Below are 19307 nucleotides of genomic sequence, written 5' to 3'. Positions count from 1 at the left end.
GCAGGGGAGCCCGCGCACGCCCCACAGAGCGGCAGCGCAGACGGGCCGCGGCCCCGGGCCGCAGCGGGACCGAGCTGCGCCGGGAGTGGAGTCCCGTGTAGCGGATGGGGCTCTACACGCACGCATTGGGTCAGAGCCTCCTGCAAGCCCGTAGGACCCGGGGCTGCACGAGGGGTCGCCCCTCACGGGGTCCGCGTCTTCTGCCCGTGGCGCACTGAGCTGGACACCACCAAGGGGCCGTCGGCGGTGTCCAGACCTGCCTCAAGTCAGTCTCCCGGACGCCCTGCAGGAAGAGAAAGCCACGGAGGAGGCCACTCAGGGTTTGAATCCGAGCAGCCGCAGGAGGCTGTGGGCTCCTCCCTGGCCGGTGCGGCTCATGCACCAGGTCGCGGCGGCCTGGGCTGCTCAGTGTGGTTCGGAAGAAGCACAGGCCGAAGACGAGGGGGCGGCTGTCGGTCCGAGGAAGAGCAGCGAAGAGCATCAGAGAAGAGGTGAAAGAGACAGTAATTTAAAGTCAACCACCGGTTCTTCGCGAAGGTTGCTGATGCAGAAAACCTGCCTGTGAGACCCATGCATACACACCGAAAACGCAAAACTACGTCCAGGCGGGTCTGCGGGGGACTGCACAGGACGAGAGCCGGTGGCATCTGTGAAAGCCGGAGGACGGGGCTGCGCGGCAGGATGTCAGCAGCCTCCGCGATCGGAGGACGGAAGCCCCAGAGACGGGAGGGCCCGCCGCCCTCGGGAGGCCTCGCCATTTCCCCGGCTGCGTTCTTTCTGTTTTTTTTTTAAAAGTTGTTTCCTTTTTTCCCTTTTTCTTCTCTTTTTCCTTTTCTCTTTTTTCTTTTCCAATAATCTCTACACCCGACATGAGGCTCGAACTCACAACCTGAAGATCAAGAGTCCTGCTCTTCCAACCGGGCCAGACCCCCGGGGTTCTTCGTAAATAGCACTTGTCCTCGGACCTTTATCTTCTAGGCTGACGTTAGAGTCTGCCTTCCGGGGGCCAGAGTAGTCGATGCGGCAGCGAGAGCAAAGGGACGAAGAGGGCCAGCCCCTCCTTCAGGGACAGCGTGCTGGCAGCACGACGCGGGGCTCCTGGAGAGGAGGGGCCCGGGGCCGTCTCGGGGCGCAGCCCGTCGGGGGGGGGCAGAAGCACGAACCGGAGTGTGCTGGGGTCACCTTGGGCGCCCCGGGAGGGCGACGAGAAGGGACACCGGGGGAGCGGCGGGGGTGTGACTCCTCCCTCTCGCAGGATCTGGAGCGAGAGCAGGTGTGGCCCACGTGGCACTCGGGGGAGGAGGGGGGCGGGGGCCGGTCCTCTTGGCTCTGTCACGGAACTGCCCAAAAACGTGAGAAGCCCGATACATTCATAGCAGCTGTGTTCACAGTAGTGAAAATTAGACGCCCAGGTGCACAGACGGAGGCTGTGGCTAGAGGAGGGTCACGGCGTCCGAGCGGTCGGTCTGACATGGTCGCCGGCTTGGTGAGGAGGAGACAGGAGGCCGGCGAGTCTGTCCTGCCGCGTGTGGGTGTGCGTTTCGTCTGCAGATTAAATAAGCCAGAACCTGCAGCCGGGACGCCCGGCCAGCGACCGTGAACGTGCCTGCCTTCGTGCCGGCGCGTGGTCCTCCCGGGTTTCTGTGGTTTCCGAGCATTTTACTTTGAGCGCCGTGCTGGGCGTCAGGCCTGTTCTAGAGTACCCCTCGCACGCTCTCCGCTGGCTGTTCCCGGCGGCCTCGCACTTGCCCTCCCTGTTGCTTGAAAGGTGGTGGCCCTTGAGGTTGGCTGTGTCCGCCATCGCGGACGCCGGGCTGGGCCTGTCGGGCTGTTCGGTGTTGTCCCTCGGGGGGTGACAGCACCTGGGACTGGGCAGCATTGAGACCACGTGTGAGCCCCGGGCCCCTGCCCCGCACCGCCCCCGCACCTGGTTACCCTGCCCCACTCCCTGGGCCCCTGCCCTGCGCTGCCCCTGTGCCCCGCGCCCCTGCATGAGGGGACCGGCCACAGGCATTTGTTCTCTCGGCTGCCAGTGGGCTCACTGGGCTCCATGGCCCCGCATGTGGCCCAGGGAGGTGTCCCTCGGTGATGGTGTGCCCTTCCCTGTTGCTTCTGCCGCACGTAGTCTGGCCCACCCCCGGGGGCCTGGCTGTGACCGGCTGTGTCTTCCTCCTGGGGGGCCGTGTCTGGGAGCCCAGCCTAGCCCAGAGGAGCGGTCACATCCTGCTCTGCCGCCTGCGGGGCCGAGGAGCCGCACAGAGCAGGTTTGCCGGTTCTCAGACCTTCTAGAAACGCAGCGGGGAACCGTGTGGGAGCGCCCCATCGAGGGCCGCCCCCACACCATGGCCTCAGGCCGGAGTGCTGCGGCTCTCCCGGGACCCAGGCCAAGGCCATGAAGGGTGGTGGTGAGGAGGCTCCGAGGAGCAGCAGGTGTGGTCCGGGCCCCGGGCTGTCGGGAGGCCGCAGCGCTGGCCGAGGACGTCAGTGGAAATGAGAAGCATCGGCCGGCGGCTGCGGGCGGCCCTGGTGACCTGCTTCCCTCGTGTCCGCAGGTGACCTGAGCGTCTCGGCAGACCGGCTGAGCGAGAAGCGGTCCCCCAATGACTTCGCCCTGTGGAAAGCCTCCAAGCCCGGCGAGCCGTCCTGGCCGTGCCCGTGGGGAAAAGTGGGTCCCCGAGAAGGGGCGGGGCTGCGGCGGGGGGTGGGGGGGGATGGTTGCTGGCGGGCCCCTGGTTGGGGTGGCGCCCACCCTTCCCGGGGGCCCAAATGCCACGGAGCCTCGTGGGCCTTGGGGCATGGGACGTCCCTTTTGGGACTCTCTTCCGGAAGATTGGGTGACCTCCGTGGCCCCTCTGTCTTGGGGCTTTTGACTGTGTCACCTGCTCCCAGAGATGAGTCCACTGTCTGACGTCCCCTGTGACAACAGTCTCCGTGGCCCAAGGCCGTGGGACGGGGGTGTTGGTGTCTGCCCCTGGTTGAGTGCTGGGTGATATGGGGGGTACGTGAGCCTCAGCCCCGCCTCGGCCTCCAGAGCCTGCTGTGAACTTGATGGCACGGGCGCCCCTGAGCTTGGAACAGAACACCTGCTCCAATAAGGCTCAGAGGTTTGGGGGCTCACGAACACAGGCACGGGCACAATTGAGGGCCCAGGCGCCGAGGGTCGGGTGTCCGTCACCGGGTCATTGGGATCTCTAGGGGCACAGAGGGTCAGGTGTCGGTCACTGGGTCACTGGGATCTCCAGGGGCGCCCAGGTGGCCGTCGGTCACCGGGTCATTGGGGTCTCCAGGGGCGCCCGGGGTGGCACATCGAGTGCTCCGCCATGGCGGGCACGCTCCTGGGAGCCTCGATGGACATTCACGGAGGGGGCTTCGACCTCCGGTTCCCCCACCATGACAACGAGCTGGCCCAGTCAGAGGTAGGCAGGGGCTGGGTCCGTGTTCCGGCAGGGGTGAGGGGGGTGGCGGGGCTTGAGTTCTCCCCGCGGTGGCGGAAGAAGCCAGTGGCGCTACCCGCGGGGTGCTGAGTGGATCCTGATGCCCACATCTGGCTCCTGTGGGTAGATTTGATCCCTGGCGGTTCGGTCTGATTTTCCGCATGAACAGCCAGACCTCTGGCATCAGACAGGCCTGGGTGCGCGTGGTGGACGTGCTGGCGCCCTCTTGGGCCGTTGATCCAGGGCCGTCCCCAGCTCAGGAGCCCCAGTTTCCCACCTGGGAAAGGCAGCCCCCTATTCTACCTCCCGGGGCGCAGAGTGCTGGCAGGGCGCGGCCTGCCCCTGACCTTGCCCCCGCCCCACCCCGGGGCAGGCCTACTTCGACAATGACTGCTGGGTACGCTACTTCCTGCACACGGGCCACCTGACCATCGCGGGCTGCAAGATGTCCAAGTCACTCAAGAACTTCATCACCATCAAAGACGCCCTGAAGAGGCACTCAGGTAAGCTCGGCCTCTCCCAAAGCCCCGAGCGGCCCTGGTCGCGGACGCGCGGTGGCAGCCTGGGAGCGTGAGGGACGGCGGTGCTGTGTCCTCCCCAGCGCGGCAGCTGCGGCTGGCCTTCCTCATGCACTCCTGGAGGGACACGCTGGACTACTCGAGCAACACCATGGAGTCCGCGCTGCAGTACGAGAAGTTCATGAACGTAAGGGTCCCCCCCCCCCCGCGCCCCCCCTGGCCCGGCCCAGCCGCGGCGGGACCCTTACCCCCACCCCGCTCCCGATGGAGGCCGGGAGACACGAGAGCAGCCTCACCCGGGCAGCCCAGCCCCGTGCCCCTCCCCGCAAGGAGGGAGCCCACGCACGTCCTGCCCCGCGGGGCACGTTCCACTCACACCGGTCCCGTGGGCCGAGCCCGTGTCAGGCTAAGACCGGGCACGTGGGCGCAGTTCCGTCTCGGAGGAAAGCCCTCCCCGGTCTGCACCGCCCCCGGGGGCATCAGCGGGCGGCTTTCCAGATCCCTCCTGGAGGAGGCGTGCTCCCCTCGAACAGCCCCCCCTCGGCTCTTCCCTGGCTGGAAAAGTTTTCCAAATGCTGTTAACTGAGTTTTCTGACTTTAGGAGTTTTTCTTGAACGTGAAAGACGTCCTTCGAGCTCCTGTGGATATAGCCGGGCGATTTGAAAAGTGGGAAGAAGAAGAATTACAGCTGAGTGAGAGGTGGGGACACGTTCCCGGTGTGGGGACACGTTCCCGTGGGGACACGTTCCCGGTGTGGGGACACGTTCCTGGTGGGGGGACATGTTCCCATGGGGACACGTTCCCAGTGGGGGGACACGTTCCCGTGGAGACACGTTCCCGTGGGGACACTTCCCCGGTCGGGGGGACACTTTCCCATGGGGACACTTTCCCGGTGTGGGGACACGTTCCCATGGGGACACTTTCCTGTGGAGACACGTTCCTGGTTGGGGGGACACGTTCCCAGTGTGGGGGCATGTTCCCGTGGGGGCACGTTCCCTGGGGGGGACACGTTCCCGTGGGGGCACGTTCCCTGGGGGGGACACGTTCCCGTGGGGGCATGTTCCCGTGGGGGGGGCACATTCCTGTGGGGGGACACGTTCCCGTGGGGGGACACGTTCCCGTGGGGACACCTGGGAGCGTCCCGGAGGGAGGGGAGCCTGCGGCGCCGTCGCTCCGGTTTGTGCAGAGCCGTGCCCGGGGCGTGGGGTCCTTGGCAGTGTGTCGCCCGTGACGCCCCCGCGCTGTCCTCCTGCTCAGCTTTCAGGAGAGGAAGGCGGCGGTTCACGAGGCGCTCTGTGACAACGTGGACACGCGCGCCGCCCTGGAGGAGATGAGGGCTCTGGTTGGCCAGTGCAACCTCTACATGGCGGCCCGGAAGGCGGCGCGGAGGAGGCCCAGCCGCGCGCTGCTCGAAGGCGTCGCTCTGTACCTCACCCGCATGCTCAAGGTAAGCGGCTCCCTGTGGCGGGGCCGCGTGCTGCTGCGCTGTGCGCAGGGGGGCGGGGCGCAGTCACGCGTGGCGGGCGGGCAGAGACCCGGTCGCCCTCCGCTCCCGTGGCGCCCGCGCCGTCGAAAGCACGTGCGTGCAGCTGTCCCCCGTGCTGGCCCGTTCTGGGGTCGGCCTCCTCGCCCTTCTGGTTCCCTTTGTTTTTAATTGTTTATCATGTTTTATTTATCTTTGAGAGACAGAGTGTGAGCAGGGAGGGACACAGCGAGGGGGAGACCCAGAATCCGAAGCAGCTCCAGGCTCCGAGCTGTCAGCACAGAGCCCGGCGCGGGGCCCGAACTCGTGAACCCGGCCCTGAGCCGAGGCCGGATGCTCAGCTGACTGAGCCCCCCAGGCCTGCTCCTTGGGCCCTCTCTTGCCCAGTGGCCTCACTGAGAGCAGACTGCAGAGGGCGGGGGAGGCACCCTCGGGCCTACCCCTGCCCGTCGGCAGCAGCATGTTTCCTGGGCCCGATCGCCGCCGGCCGCCTCTCAGGAGCTCTACACACACTCCTGCACGTCTGTCTGTCTGTCTGCCTAGATCTTTGGGGCCATAGAAGAGGAAAGCACCCTGGGGTTCCCCGTCAGAGGACCTGGCAACAGCCTGAATGTGAGTAGGTGCACCTGGCACAGGGAAGCCCCTCCCTCGGGGGCCCCACCCCCTGGAGGTGTGTCCGCCCAGAGGAGCACTGCCCTGCCTTCCACACTTGCCCTGTCCCCTCCCTGTTCCCTCCTCGGTCGACCCTGTGGACACTTGGGACCCACATCAGGTCCCACCTTCCAGATTGAGCCCCAGGTCACGGCTGGAGAGTTGAACAGTCAGCTACTGCCACACATGTGCAGGGGCAGCCAGGGCCCGGCTCCCGGCCATGCGTCAGGGACCCTGCACTGCCGTGCTGTCTGTGTGAGCTCCTCCTGGGAGAGCACGCTAGACGGGACAGTCTCCGAATGTGCCGTGGCCACATGGCACGGGCTCTCAGGTGCTCACATCCTTGCTTGTGTGGGTCAGGTCCCACACTGAACCGCGGGGTCTGACGGGGAGAAAGTTCAGCAGGGGTGGCTGGGTCTCTTGTGTCAGTGGTGCCAGGTTGTTAGTTTCCCAGAAAAAGAAAAAAAAGCACTTTCTACACTTGAGACTATCCGCTTTTGAAATTAAAAGTATTTTCATTTTTGCTTTTAAAGTTTTTAATGTTTGTATTTAAGAGAGACCGTGAGCGAGGGAGGGGCGGGGGCGGGGGACACCAAATCCAAAGCAGCTCCAGGCTCTGAGCCGTCAGCACAGAACCTGATGCAGGGCTCGAACCCACAAGCTGTGAGATCGTGACCTGAGCCGAAGTCAGGTGCTTAACTGACTAAGCCCCCTGGGCACCCCGTAAAAGTACTTTTAAATGTGGTCATTGTGTGGGTGACTCCCAGTGACCTCAGTGGGTCCTCTGAGGGCAGTGCATTGGGATACGCAGCTCCAGGGACCGGGCCGGGTGAGCCTCCAGGCTGCAGGGTGGGGCCTGCATGTCACCATCTGAAGGCTACGCACCTGCTCCAAATGGGAGTTGTGGGAGCAGGAAAGACCGCTGGAGCCTGCCTCCTCCGGGCAGACCCCCCGGCCTGCTGGCTGAGGCTGCCCTGGCTGTGGTGGAGATGAAGACTTAAGCCCCCTGGAGCGGGGTCCCCACTGCAGGAAGGCAGCGCCCCAGCCCGGGGGCAAGAATGGCCACGAGAGGCCGGGGGCTGTCCGCTAGCCGGCTGCCGCGTCCACCGATGATCGCTGCGGCTGCTGAGCCTCCGAGGGACTTAACTGGGAGGCAGGGCGGTCTGGCTGGGAAGCCTGGCGGGAAGACGGGAGACGGCGCCGGATGTTTGTAAAATCACCGTTCCTCCGGCTTGGGTGCTGCCGTCTTTGGCTTCCCTTTCCTGGCAGGTTTTGTGTCCCGTGGCCGCCTCCGAGTTACTGCGGGTAGTTAGCCGTGGCGTGGGTGCGAGAGTGTGAACCTTTTCACTGTGAACACGGGTCTGGCCTGGGACAGCTGCCCCCGAGAGCCGTTGAACAGCGCGGCCGGCTAGGCTGGAGGGGACGCCCGTCGCTGGCTCCTGCCGTCCGCACGGGGCCCCTAGAGCCTGGCGCGGACCAGCGCTGGGGGGGAGCACGTCCCGGGTCGTGGGGGGGAGCCGCTGGCCGCGTGCACGGCGGTCCTCCTCTGCAGCGCAGGCCGGACCCGGTCCCCGAGTACGGGCCAAGCCGGTCTCTGAGCGAAACCGTCTCTTCCGCAGCTCGAGTCCACGGTCATGCCGTACCTGCAGGTGTTGTCGGAGTTCAGAGAAGGTGTGCGGAAGATCGCCCGGGAGCAGAATGGTGAGGCCCCTCGTGGCCTGGGTGGGGCCGCTCTGCGCATGCTCGGGGGTGGGCGGTCGGCGCCGGCCCGGGCTCGCGTCTGCAGTGCCACCCTCGTGTCGTGACGGCCACGGCGTCTCTAGACCCCACGTGTCCCCAAGGGGCAGGATAGCTGGGTGGGGGCGGGGCCTCCCCGGACCTGCCGGGCCGGGCGCCAGCCACCTCGGGGCTCGTTTCTGCCCCTGCTGAGTCAGCTGGCCGGGGGAGCGGGGGTGGGGGCTGCCAGACCCCCTGTGTGCCCGTGGGGGGTGTGCCTCGCACTGGATGGGTCTCACTTGAGGTCTGTCCCTGTCTTGCGTCCCTGGAATCTTCGAGAGTGCTGCATCTGGACAGCGTGTAAGAGCCGTGAGGGCGGGAGGAGCACCCCTTGCGGTGCTGGCCTTGTCGATGGACGTGTGGTGCTGGGAGCATGTCGGGCTGCGCTGCCGGGCTCCTCGCGCTCAGGCTGCCTGGCCCAGGGCTCAGCATTTCCCAGAGCGGAAAGGAAAGTGCAAAGGTTTGAGCCTTGCCAGGGGCATGCTGGAGTCCCTCACTGCAGGTGCCACCTGTCACCTGCTGTGCTCCCTCCCCAGGCCTCTCTGCGCCTGGGGCTCGCCCGGCCAAGCAGGTCCAGGCAGGGTGTCCTGCCGGTGGGGTGGGCAGAGGGCCCAGGGGGCCTTGGAGGAAGCACCGGGAAGAGGGATGGGCAGGCCTGGGCCTGTGCCGGGGAGGGCAGGAGACCCCGAGGCCATGGGCCCCTCGGGGAGGAGCCCGGATCTGACAGTGCCGTCATGGGGAGCAGGGGGCTGCGGGCTGGGGCCGGGGCTTTTGGAATGGCTGAGTAAGCACAGCTCTCTGTCTCCAACCCTGGCCCTCGCGCTGTTGGAGAGCGCCCGGAAAAGCCGGGTGGACGTTCAGGTCCTGTGCTGACTTGTCCGACAACGTTGACAGTGCTGGTGTCTCGGGCTGGGGACGGGGCAGTGTGGGCATTTCTCCCCGGGCATCCTCCCGACCGTCCCTGAGCATCCTCCCTGGCAGGTGCCAGGGAGCCAGGGCGGCCGGGGCCCAGCTCAAGCCCTGAGAGCAGTGCCAGTCGACGGGCCTGAGGGGTAGTTTGGTTCTGCTTTTCCTTGGCTCGCTGCATCCTTTTGCTGGTACGTTCGTTGCTCTGGCAGATGGACAAGGCCGGGTGGCCACGGCAGGATGGTGGTGCGTATGTCTGCACCGTGTCGCTTTGCCCGCTTGCTGTGCCGTCCTCCCCTGAGGCTCAAGTGGTGAGAGAGGTCGTCCTCCCTGAGGCCAAGACCTGAGATGCACGGTCCTGGGGCCATTCAGATCGGGGACCTTCTGCGAGCCGAACCCCAGGGCCTGTGGACCTCTGTCCGCAGATGGGGGCTGCCGTCATCGCCCGCGTCTCCCCTTCTCCCTCCCGATCCCACAGCAGCACAAGTCCTGGGTCTTTGTTTGTCGAGCGCCCGGCTGTCATGGGACCTTGGGCTGGCCCCGGAGACAGAAAGAGTGAGAAGCTCAGGGTGGCCCCGGCGCACTCATCCAGCCTAGTTTCCCGGGTCCAGGCGCTCGGGTACCAGATGAGTAAGAAACAGTTTCCCCTGTTAAAGGGCCAGAGCTCAGCCGTGGCCAGGAAGGGTGTGGGGTGGGGGGTCTGGCCAGGAGAGGCCGGGGGACTTGGGAGGAAGTTAGAAGAGCAGGGATGTGCATGTGGTCAGAGCTCGGCGGGGGCGGGGCGGGGGGTGCAAGAGCCAGTTCCCCGTATGGTTTCACTTTTGGTAAAAGCGCTGACGTGAAATTTATCGTCCTAACCGTGTGCCGGTGCACCGCGCAGGAGCAAGGCACACTCACGTCGTGCACCCATCCCGACCATCGTCTCCAGAACTTTTCACCCTCCCAAACTGACCCTCTGGCCCGTTAAACACTAGCCGCTGTCGTCCCTGCCAGCTGTGGGGCCACCGCCGTGTCCCCTGTGTCTGTGAACTTGATCCCTCTCAGGACCTCCTACATGTAGAATCCTCAGCACCTGTCCCCCCGGGGCCGGCACGTCTCCCTGCAGGGCCATCGTGTTGAAGCAGCGGTCACCGTGCCCGCCTCCCTCCTTTTCGAGGCCGGGTCACCCCTCCCTGTGCGCCCACGCCTCGTGGGCCCGGACTCCGTGGACTGTGAGCCCCCTGCCAGGCAGGCCCACGGGGGGAGGGCCGGTAGGGTGTCTCTGCTCAGGGTTCGCACAAAATGCTTCTGAGCTGTTTCTCAGTCACAGAGGACCGCAGCGGAGACCCTCTTTCTAGAACCTGCCACCGTCGGAGCCCCTCAGGGTCAGCAGGGCAGCGAGGTCCTGGTGGCTGGCACACTTGGCCAGGGGGGCCCCCAGGCTGTCCCCAGGGAGGCCCAGCTTTCCTGGACACACAAGTGGGTGTGGGGCTGTGTCCCCCCGGAAGAGCGGTGCCGGCGGCAGGGACCCAGCCTGCGTGGTCCACCCTGGGAGCAGCTCTCCCGTGGCCTCTGCTGTCCCGAGTCACAGCCCTGCCCCCGCGCCCCTTCTCCACGTGACAGCCCTGCCCGTCTGGGCTCCCAGGCCCAGCCAGATGCCTGAGCGCCTGGGCTCCTCCCCGGGGACACTCAGGCAGCGTGGCGGGTCCCCTGCCCGAGTCCCGGCCGACCTGCCGCCCATCCCCGTGCTCCCGCATCCCCCCAGCCCACTCTCCACGCCCCTCTCTAGGTGGCGTAGCTGTGGGGGCCTGGGGGCCTCACCCGTCTGAGAATGGTCGGTTGAGCGTCCGACTCTTGATTTCGGCTCAGGCCAGGATCCCAGGGTCACGGGATTGAGCCCTGTGTTGGGCTCCGTGCTGAGTGTGGCGCCTGCTTGGAGTTCTTGGTCTCCTCCTCTCTCTGTGCCCTTCTCTCTAGAACCACACAAAAAAAAAAACACTTTTTTCTTAGAATGCTTTACCGAATTTTTCAAAAATATCCAACCAGACTTTTCCTTTCAAATAATAACAACTTATTGAGGTGAAATTCACGTGAGTGAAACTAGCTCTTGTTAAAGCGAAAGGTTCTGCTGACGTTTAGTGGTTCACACGTCGTGTGCCCGCCGCCTCTTTCTGGCCCCCAGACGTCCCCACTGTCCACGGGAGCCGCCGCAAACCCCCCAGCACTGTGGCCTGGCGTGGCCCAGACACCGCGCGTCCATGCCGCCTGTGACCTTTGCTGTCTGGCTCCTTTGCCTCACGGAGAGTGTCCAAGGGTCCCCTGCGTCTCGGCGCTGCACTGTGTCCGTTCGGCTGCCGACGGACTTCCGGGCCATTCCAGCCTTGTGGCTGCTGGGAACAAGCGGGTACAGGCAGGTACAGGCGGGTACAGGCGCCTGGCGTGGGGATGGACCTAGGAGCGGCATCATGGGGGTCCTGTGGCTGCTGCACCAGTGACTCTGAGACCCAGCAGGCCGTCCCGCAGCGGCTGCGCGGTGCCCGTTCCCGCCAGCCGTGCAGGGGGACGTCTCTCCTCCGTCGCCCACACTCGTGGCCCCTGGTGGTACGGAGGCAGTGGTTGCCCTTCCAGCCCCCCAGGGCTGGGGGGGGGGCCGTCTCACGGGGCGGGTCCCTGATGGCAGCACCTCCCCCTGGGCTTCATGGGCACATGTGCGTGTCGTCTGGGGAGGCATCCCTTCCAGCCCTGCACACCTGCCGTTCTAATCGTCATTGGGCCCCCCACGTGGTGCCTGGTGCGCACTGGGCCTGGGTGTCATGTGACTCGGAGAGGGCGGAGGAGAAAGCCGGGGGGTGGGGGGTCGGGGGATGGTTCTGAGCCATGTGGTCGGGGGGGTCTCGGGTGGGGGTGACGGCTGCTGTCCTCAGCTCTGTAGAGCCCACACCCAGGGGACGGCATGGGCCTCGGAGTCCTGCCCAGCGTCAGGGTGCTGGCGGTGAGCTGTGGCGTGACCCGGCGGCCGTGAGCTGCTGGCGGTGAGCGGCCCCAGCTTGCTCTCCTTCCAGCTCTGCCAGCTCCGGTCGGCCCGGCTCAGCGCCCACCCCAGGGTCAGCGCTCCTCAGGGTGCCAGGGCCCGGCCAGGGCAGGGGCGAGCGGAGGGTGTGGCTCCATCGGCGGCGCTGGGAAGAGGGAGGCTGCCTGGGGTGGCTGTGCCCGTGGGGGGGGGGTTGGGGGGGGCCTCGGACGTCCGCTGGGATCACGTGAGTCACTGTCGTGCGTCCTCACGACGTCCCTGGCACTGAGCCTCCTGGGAGCGGGCTCTGTGGCTGCCGGGCTGTCCCGGGCTCGCCCGTGATCACTGTCGTGGGAGCCCTGGAGCGTCCCCAAGATCTCCAGCCCGGCCCGCGTGCTGCTGGGTTGCCGCCATTCCCGGTCGGCAGGGGCGGGTCTGTGGGCTCTGGCTTTGCCTCTGGGACTCACAAGTCTGCAGGGACTGTCCCCGGAGGTCCAAAGGCCACCTCGGTGGTCGTTTCGTTCCTGCCCCCATGGCTGCTGGACCTGGACGCATGTGCTCTTTCCTGGGGCCACTTCCCAGTCGGCGGGGCCGCTGGGCTCCGCGCCTCCTCTCAGGCTTCCCAGGCCCTGGGTTTGGGAGCCGGGGTTCCAGGAAGGGTCACCCGCATCCATGCCCATCCCCCCGGCCTCCGGCCCTTCCACACCCTGGGCGGGGCCTCCTGCATGGCTGAGAGAGGCCGGCAGCTCTGGGCTTCACCCCGACCTCCAGACGCATTTCTGGCTCTTGCCAGGGGTGCTTGGGTGCTTGGAACCTCGCGGGTCCTGGGCCTGGGGGCTTCGCCCAAGCACGTGCGGGAGGGAGCTTGGTTCACCCTGAGAGCCAGGGCAGCCCGTGGCCCCGGGGCGGCTCCTGACATTCGTCACAGCTCGGCCAGGTGTGCCTGCCTGTGGCGTGGAGAGAGCAAGGAGCCTGTGCAGGGTGCCGGCGGCCTCCCGGCAGGCGTGGCCTTGGGCCCCTGGGTCCTGGAGTGTGGAACCGGGTGCCAGGCCGTGGGGGCTCCGCGCTTCCGATGCCTTCCCCGTCGACCAGGCGCTTGGGGTGGTCTCTGGGCCTCCCTTCTGTGCAGGGAAGCCTGGTTCCCCCGGACCAGCTGCCCATGTGGCTTGGTCAGAGTCCCCTGGCCCAGGCCGTGTGCATCTCCAGACGGCACCCGCCTCCGGGTCCTCGGGCAGGGCGCAGGCCGCGGCCCCTCTCCGCAGCACTCAGGAAGGCGCGTGTCCGCTGTGGCCTGGGCGTCCCTCGTGTCTCAGACTGAGCTGCTCTCTCTGTCGGCAGTCCCCGAGGTCCTGCAGCTCAGCGACGCTCTGCGGGACTGCATCCTGCCGGCGCTGGGGGTGCGGCTGGAAGACCGTGAAGGTGGGTCCCCCCGGCCGCCTCTGGGGGCCCGTCGCGAGGGGCGTCGGGTGTGGACGGCAGGGAGGTGGGGAGGAGGCTGGGTGGGGTCGGAGGACACGGGGCTTCTATGTGGTGAGGGGCCCCGAGCGGTGCCCCGGTGGCCCCTGGGCCTGGCCGCCGGCTGCCAGGCCACCGGCCACCCTGCTTGTTGTCTGTCGCTCGGGAGACAGCCTAGAGCATCGTCTTACGGTTCCCCCGTGTGTCCTCTGACTTTGTGGGGGTTTGGGCTGCGGGGGAGATTATTGGATTTTAAAGACTGAGGTGACATGTCCCGTTTATGACCTCTGGACTTTTGTCATGGGCGGCAAGGCGTCTCTACAACACAGTTGATGCTGAAGCTGCGTGAGCAGCGAGGGGGCGCGAGGGGTGCAGGGGCCGCGTGGGGGCCGGGCCCCACCTCAGACTTGGCTTTTCAGGGCTGCCGACCGTGGTCAAGCTGGGGGACAGAGAGACCTTGCTGAGGGAGAGAGAGGAGAAGAGACGGGTGAGTGGCGCCCACGGTGTCCGCGCCTCGGCCTGTGCCTTGTCCCGTGTTCAGGCCCGGTGTCTGGAAGCGTCAGGAGGAGACCTGAGTGGACGTGACCACTGGGCATCCAGGGGTGGAAGGGGCCGCCTGTAAGGAAGGACCCTCTTCCTCAGTAGCTGCTCCCGGAGTTTAAGGGAGAAGAGGTCCCTTGCAGTAAACTGTGGCTGTCCTGTCGGGCTGCACCTTGCTCTCCGGAAGTGCTGTCCCCTTGGCCCCTGAGGCGGGACCTGCCAGTCACCTCTCGGTCTGTCCAGGAAGCGTGGCGAGGGGGCGAGGAGCCAGGGCGGGTTCGCGGTGGCTGGCGCTCAGCGGCCGGCAGGCCCACCACGTCTGGGCCGGCCGGGAGCTGGGGCCTCGTGGCTCGTCCCGTGGCCGCCCCGTCCGGTTGCCCAGCGTCATGTCCCGCCCCCTCGGGCTGTGCCTCCTGCCACCCCGGGCCGAGCAGAGAAGCACACACGTCCGCGTTCCGCCCGGCTGGCAGCTCTGCCCGTGCAGGCGCTCCTGGGGCACAAAGGCGGACGGGGCTCTGCTGAGGGCGGCGCGGGGGGTAGGCCCTGCCCGCCGTGGACCCTTCCCCTGGCTCTCGTGCTGGCCGTTGTCGAAGATGCACCGTCCTGTAGCTCCACTGCCCGCTGCACGGGCCCTACCCGGGCCTCGCCCTGCCCACGACTGTCTGCCCAGGACCCCCAGCTTCTCTCTGGCCCCACCCCTGCCGTACCGAGAGCTTTGCTGACTAGGAAGGCCCAGAACCCAGGATTCCGAGACAGGATCAGGACTCCGCCCCCCAGAGCTGTCCTTCCTTCCTACCGGTGGTGGTGCGCCGCAGCCCTGCGCCTGCTGCCATGGGCGCCACCCGGGCCCAGGGGTCCCCTCCCGGCCCCTGCTCCCAGGCGCCCCTCAGCCCTACCCGGACACAGGCTATGGCTGGGGGGTGGCTTCCGGCCTCCCCGCCTCCTGCAGGCCCCTCCCCTGCCCCCTTGTTCTTCACCCGTGCAGTTAACCCAGGCTCCTTCGCTGGCCCCCAGGTGTCCTGGCACCTGCTGACCCCTGCCCTCCCCCCACGCTCTCTGGGCCCTCATGACGCTGTCCCCCGCCTGACAGAACCCCCCAGCCAGGCTCGCCGCTCTGCTCCTGCCTTAGTGCTGCCCGCGCCCTATACCTTGTCACGCGCGCGGGTTCGCCCCCGAGAATCCCCTCAGGGGATGAATGGGGGCTCCCCACTCCCTCCATGGGGCGGGCCGGGTCAGGGTCCAGGCAGTGGGGGGCCGCTAGCTTCATTCCCCCCACCTCCTGAGGCCCGGGGCCAGACCCGGCTCATGGGGCCCCCGCTCCCCCCCAGGTCGAAGAGGAGAAGAGGAAGAAGAAAGAGGAGGCCGCCAGGAAAAAACAGGAACAGGAGGTGCCGCGTGCAGTCTGTGTGGGGCGGGCTGTCCCGGGCGGGAGTGCGCACTGTGACCCGTGCCCTGCTCGCGGGGCCTCCCTGGGCCCGGCCGGGCCGTGCTGCGCCCTCCCAGCCTCGCGCCGCTGTGGTCGCTGGGAGCGGCCCCTGGACGCTCCCGTAGACAGACCGCGGGGCCCGCTGTGGGCCGTCCCCCCCTCGACTCGCTCGCCCTGGCCTCGCCCTCCCCGCCTCCTGTCGCTCTTGGAACCTGGGGCTGGCGGGAGGCCCAGGAGGTCACGCCACTCCCCGCGTGGGTCTGGCTGCGGTGACCGAGGGTCTGTGTTGCAGGCGGCGAAGCTGGCCAAGATGAAGATCCCGCCCAGGGAGATGTTCTTGTCGGAAACGGATAAATATTCCAAGTTTGATGAAAATGTAAGCAGCTCTGTTGTCTTTTCAGAACCTCGTCAGGCTCCTCAGCGGGGGCAGGCGGCTTTTCGGTTTGGGGTGCAGTTTGGGGGAGGCGCTGTTCCGGGTCAGTGCCTGCGGCCGCCCCGGGTCAAGGCCTGGCTGGACTGAGACGGGGTGTCTCACCAGCTGGCCAGGAGGCGCGGCTCAGGAGACGGGGCGCCGTCCCCAGGGCTCCTCCTTCCGGCCGGGCCCTGCTGCGTGGCCACTGACGCTTGGGCCCTCCTGACTGGTTCTCACGTCACCACGGGACGGCGCCCCCCGGCTGGCCGCTCGGGCTGGAGCGCGGCGGCGGGAACTTGCCCAGGCGCCTCCTGGCGCTGAGCCCGTGAGCCCGGGAAGGGGAGCGGGTGCGCGCCGGTGACCCCGTGCCCCCCCGTCCTCAGGGCCTGCCCACACACGACAGCGGAGGCAGAGAGCTGAGCAGAGGCCAGGCCAAGAAGCTGAGGAAGCTGTTTGAGGCTCAGGAGAAGCTCCACGAGGAGTACCTGCAGATGGCTCAGCACGGGGGCTGCCAGTGAGGACGCCAGACAGGGCCGTCGGAGGCCCGGTGCCTCCTCTCTGCATCCTTGGTGACACGGCCCCACGCTTGGCCATGTTTACAGCGGCCCGCGGGTCCCAGATTGAGCATTCTGTTCACAGAGGCCCCCGCCGTCCTCGGCTCTGAGACGCCGTAATAAACGTGTCCAGACAGCGGGCCTCGCGTCCTGCGCGCCGTCAGCTGTCGCCTGCAGGCCCGGCCCTGGGGCGCTGGCTCAGCAGGGCACGACTCGGCCGCCCTGCTCAGCCCGGAAACCTCCCCGCTGCAGATCGCTATCGGCCAGCCCCCGGGTGCGGGCGCATTCGGAGGTATTTAAGCGGGAGAAAGGCCGGCTCAGACCGGCGGCCGCGCTGACACCCACACAAAGGCCGCTCGCTCGGCCCCTCCGCTTCTGCTGACTAAACACGGCCGCGCCTGCGACCACAGCTCCACGCTCCGGGGGCGCGAGGGGCTGGCTCAGCAGGGCGGCCCTGGCCCTGGAGATAAGGGGCAGCGGGGAGGGCAGCCGTTTATCACCAGGTCCCAGCCGGGGACGCAGGGCTGAGCGGAACCCTGCCGGAAGCCTGCCGAGGACAGTGTGGGCGGAGCCAGCGCGGCCGCACACCTGCCAAGCCCGGGCACGGCTCAGACCCCTAGGACGGCTGGCGCCGGGTGGTTAGGCCAGGACACGCCGTCTCACACGGCACCAATGGCTGCGCCAGGCATCATGGCCCCCAGGGAGGAGGTTGGCAACGGCTTGGAGGCACCCTCAGCCCTTGCCCTGGGACCCCGCTGTGGGAAACCCGGAGACGCCGGCGCGCATGCAGACGTGTGGGCGCTGCAGCGTCCTACACGGGGCCAAGTGTCCCCCCCGGCACCTGGCGCACCTCTGGGGCAGTGCGGTCCCGGGAGCACGGTGCTTCTGAGTGCCAGGTCCTCCACGCTTGTACGCTCCTTACACACGAGCAGAGTCACACCAGGAAGAAAAGGCCCCAAAACAAAGTGAAACAAACGCATTCCAGTTGTCTCCTGCCACCAAACCGCCCAGAACTTGGTGGTGGAGAACAGTGGTCACCTCGTCACCGTCTGGGTGCTTCTGGGTCGGCTGGGCGCTGCCGGGGGTTCTCGGTCGGGGTCTCCCCACTAGCGGCTTTAGCGAGGCAGCCGTGGCCGCGATGGTGCGTGTCCCAAGAGAGAAGCGCGGCCTTTGTGGATCTAACCTCAGAGTCACACAGCGTGACTGCCACCGTCCCCCTTGCATGCAGGCTGTCCCAGGGGACCGCCACGCTCACGGGCGGGGCGTGACACTGTCCGTGACGTAGGGGCAAAGCCCTAGGACAGGGCGACCCGGGCTGGCGTGACGACCTGCTGTGCTCTGCGGTGGGCACGGCACGGCCGAGTGCAGACAAGTCTGACTCGCTCGGTTCCTTCGTGTTTAACGCTCCATCGGCATTGCTATTTTTAAACGTGGGACAAAGCAAATATTGTACTGATGTCAGCAACCCAGACTTTAAGGGAAGAAACACAAGTGTGAAAGGAAAAACGTTCAGGAAAATCACTCTACTAAATACAGGGTAGAAAAAAGTACGAACTAACAGTCGATATTTGAACAGTGGGGATTTCCTGGCTGTGAGACCGAGGGACACCAAGCTGATTGCTGGGGGTCCTGCTGACCAGATTCGAGCCTCTGAACGCCACCCCGTCCTAGGAGAGGGGCCCGTTCCAGGTCTAGGAGACCCTGAGCATCTGTCCCCAAAGAGAGGCTCTCAGAGACTGACGGAATCATGCAGGAGGACCCAAGGGACCCCTGGTGATGCACGACAGCCGGATGTGTCCCGAGGGCTGCGCCGCGAGGAAAAGCCCGCCTCAGAGGGTCACGTACCGGTGATTCCGTCTCTGTGACATTCTTGGCAAGCCAGAACCGCAGGGACAGAGCAGTTCAGGGCTGCAGGGGAATTCCCCAAGTTCCTTGTGGCCAGAGGCCAAGGGCAGCCTGTGCAGAGCACCTGTTGACAGGCGTGTGCGAGCTCAGAGCAGGGCAGAGGCAGAGTAAGATGCGGGAAGGCGCTGGGAAGCCCAGGGGGCAGACATCCTGGGGTTCTGGGCCCAGCCCTTCTCAGCCGTGGTCACACTTAGCATCCTTTGGGGACTTTGAAACAGATGCCTCCCCACCCACTGCCATTCTGGGTTCCCTGGAGGGCAGTAGGGAGCTATGGAAGGATGCTCAGCGGCAACAGAGTGGCATGGTCAGAGCTTGCCAGTGTGCTGGTGGACAGCACGGGGCGGGGGGGCATCCTGGGGACCTCTCCTCCGGCAGGACTGGTTGTGACCTCAACCAAGGGCATGAGGGGGTCTTAGCTGGGGGAGAGTAGGGACGCCTCTAGCCCAGAGGAGATCCGGTTGTGGGTGCCTCTGCTGCCCTGGGTAGAATCAGAAAGGACCGTGTCCATGAGTTACTAGGAGACATCAGTACAAGGCTCTGGGGTGCACAGAATGTATCCCTAGCTGAGGCCCATAGGCCTTTCTTGGCTCTGGGACATCTGGGAACATGACTGGGAAGCAGAGGGAGACTGCCACGCAGGGGCCACTTCCTGATAGATGGTCAGCTGGCACAGGAAGTGCCAGGTTTCCCAGGAGAGAGGTACTGGGTTGAGTAGTATCTCCCGCCCCCGGCCTCCAAATTCATGTCCACCCGGAAACCGAAATTATTTGGAAAAAGAGGCTTTGCAGGTGTAATTAGTTAGATTAAGATGAGGTGACACTGGAGCCGGGTGGCCCCAAGTGTAATATGACTGGTGTTTTTATAAGAGGAGAGACCCAGACACACACCCAAGCCCATGTGATGACAGGCAGAGACTGGAGCGACCCGGCCACAAGTCCAGGGCCACCTGGAGCCCCCAGAAGCTGGAAGTGGCAGAAAGGACCCTTCCCTGGAGCCTCTGGAGGGAGCCCGGCCCCGCCCACACCAGGATTCCAGACTCCTGTCCAGAACTGGGAGAGAACACAGGGCTGATGTAAGCCACCCCCAATTCAGGGTCCTACGGAGTAGCAGCCTCAAGAAACCCCCAGAGGCATCCATTCTTGTACCTTTGTTCTCTTTAACAGAAAAATACATTTACTATGACAATGCTTCATCTAAGGAAATCCATTCGTGGGGATAACGGGGGACAAAATAGTCACAGGGCTGGCAGGTAAAGAAT

The 19307-nt window shown here is 66.0% G+C and overlaps 1 protein-coding gene across 1 annotated transcript in view; it reads left to right on the top strand.

The window, feature by feature from the left end:
• CARS (cysteinyl-tRNA synthetase) overlaps window positions 1-16285 on the top strand; it is a 40648-nt gene extending 24363 nt beyond the window's left edge. The window contains exons 11-23 of the mRNA XM_029915158.1: window positions 2553-2665; window positions 3288-3416; window positions 3808-3937; window positions 4036-4139; window positions 4554-4651; window positions 5210-5399; window positions 5979-6047; window positions 7706-7787; window positions 13096-13176; window positions 13632-13699; window positions 15081-15140; window positions 15471-15554; window positions 15974-16285. Of these exons, the coding sequence (XP_029771018.1) occupies window positions 2553-2665; window positions 3288-3416; window positions 3808-3937; window positions 4036-4139; window positions 4554-4651; window positions 5210-5399; window positions 5979-6047; window positions 7706-7787; window positions 13096-13176; window positions 13632-13699; window positions 15081-15140; window positions 15471-15554; window positions 15974-16108 (1343 nt within the window). The 3' untranslated portion in view covers window positions 16109-16285. The remainder of the gene's footprint in view (window positions 1-2552; window positions 2666-3287; window positions 3417-3807; window positions 3938-4035; window positions 4140-4553; window positions 4652-5209; window positions 5400-5978; window positions 6048-7705; window positions 7788-13095; window positions 13177-13631; window positions 13700-15080; window positions 15141-15470; window positions 15555-15973) is intronic.
• Window positions 16286-19307: the final 3022 nt, after the last annotated feature.

Source organism: Suricata suricatta, chromosome 11 (assembly GCF_006229205.1).
Source record: "Suricata suricatta isolate VVHF042 chromosome 11, meerkat_22Aug2017_6uvM2_HiC, whole genome shotgun sequence".
In the NCBI taxonomy this organism is placed as follows: domain Eukaryota; kingdom Metazoa; phylum Chordata; class Mammalia; order Carnivora; family Herpestidae; genus Suricata; species Suricata suricatta.
Note: the sequence above shows the minus strand (reverse complement) of the source record. Positions and strands in the feature narration are given on the sequence as shown.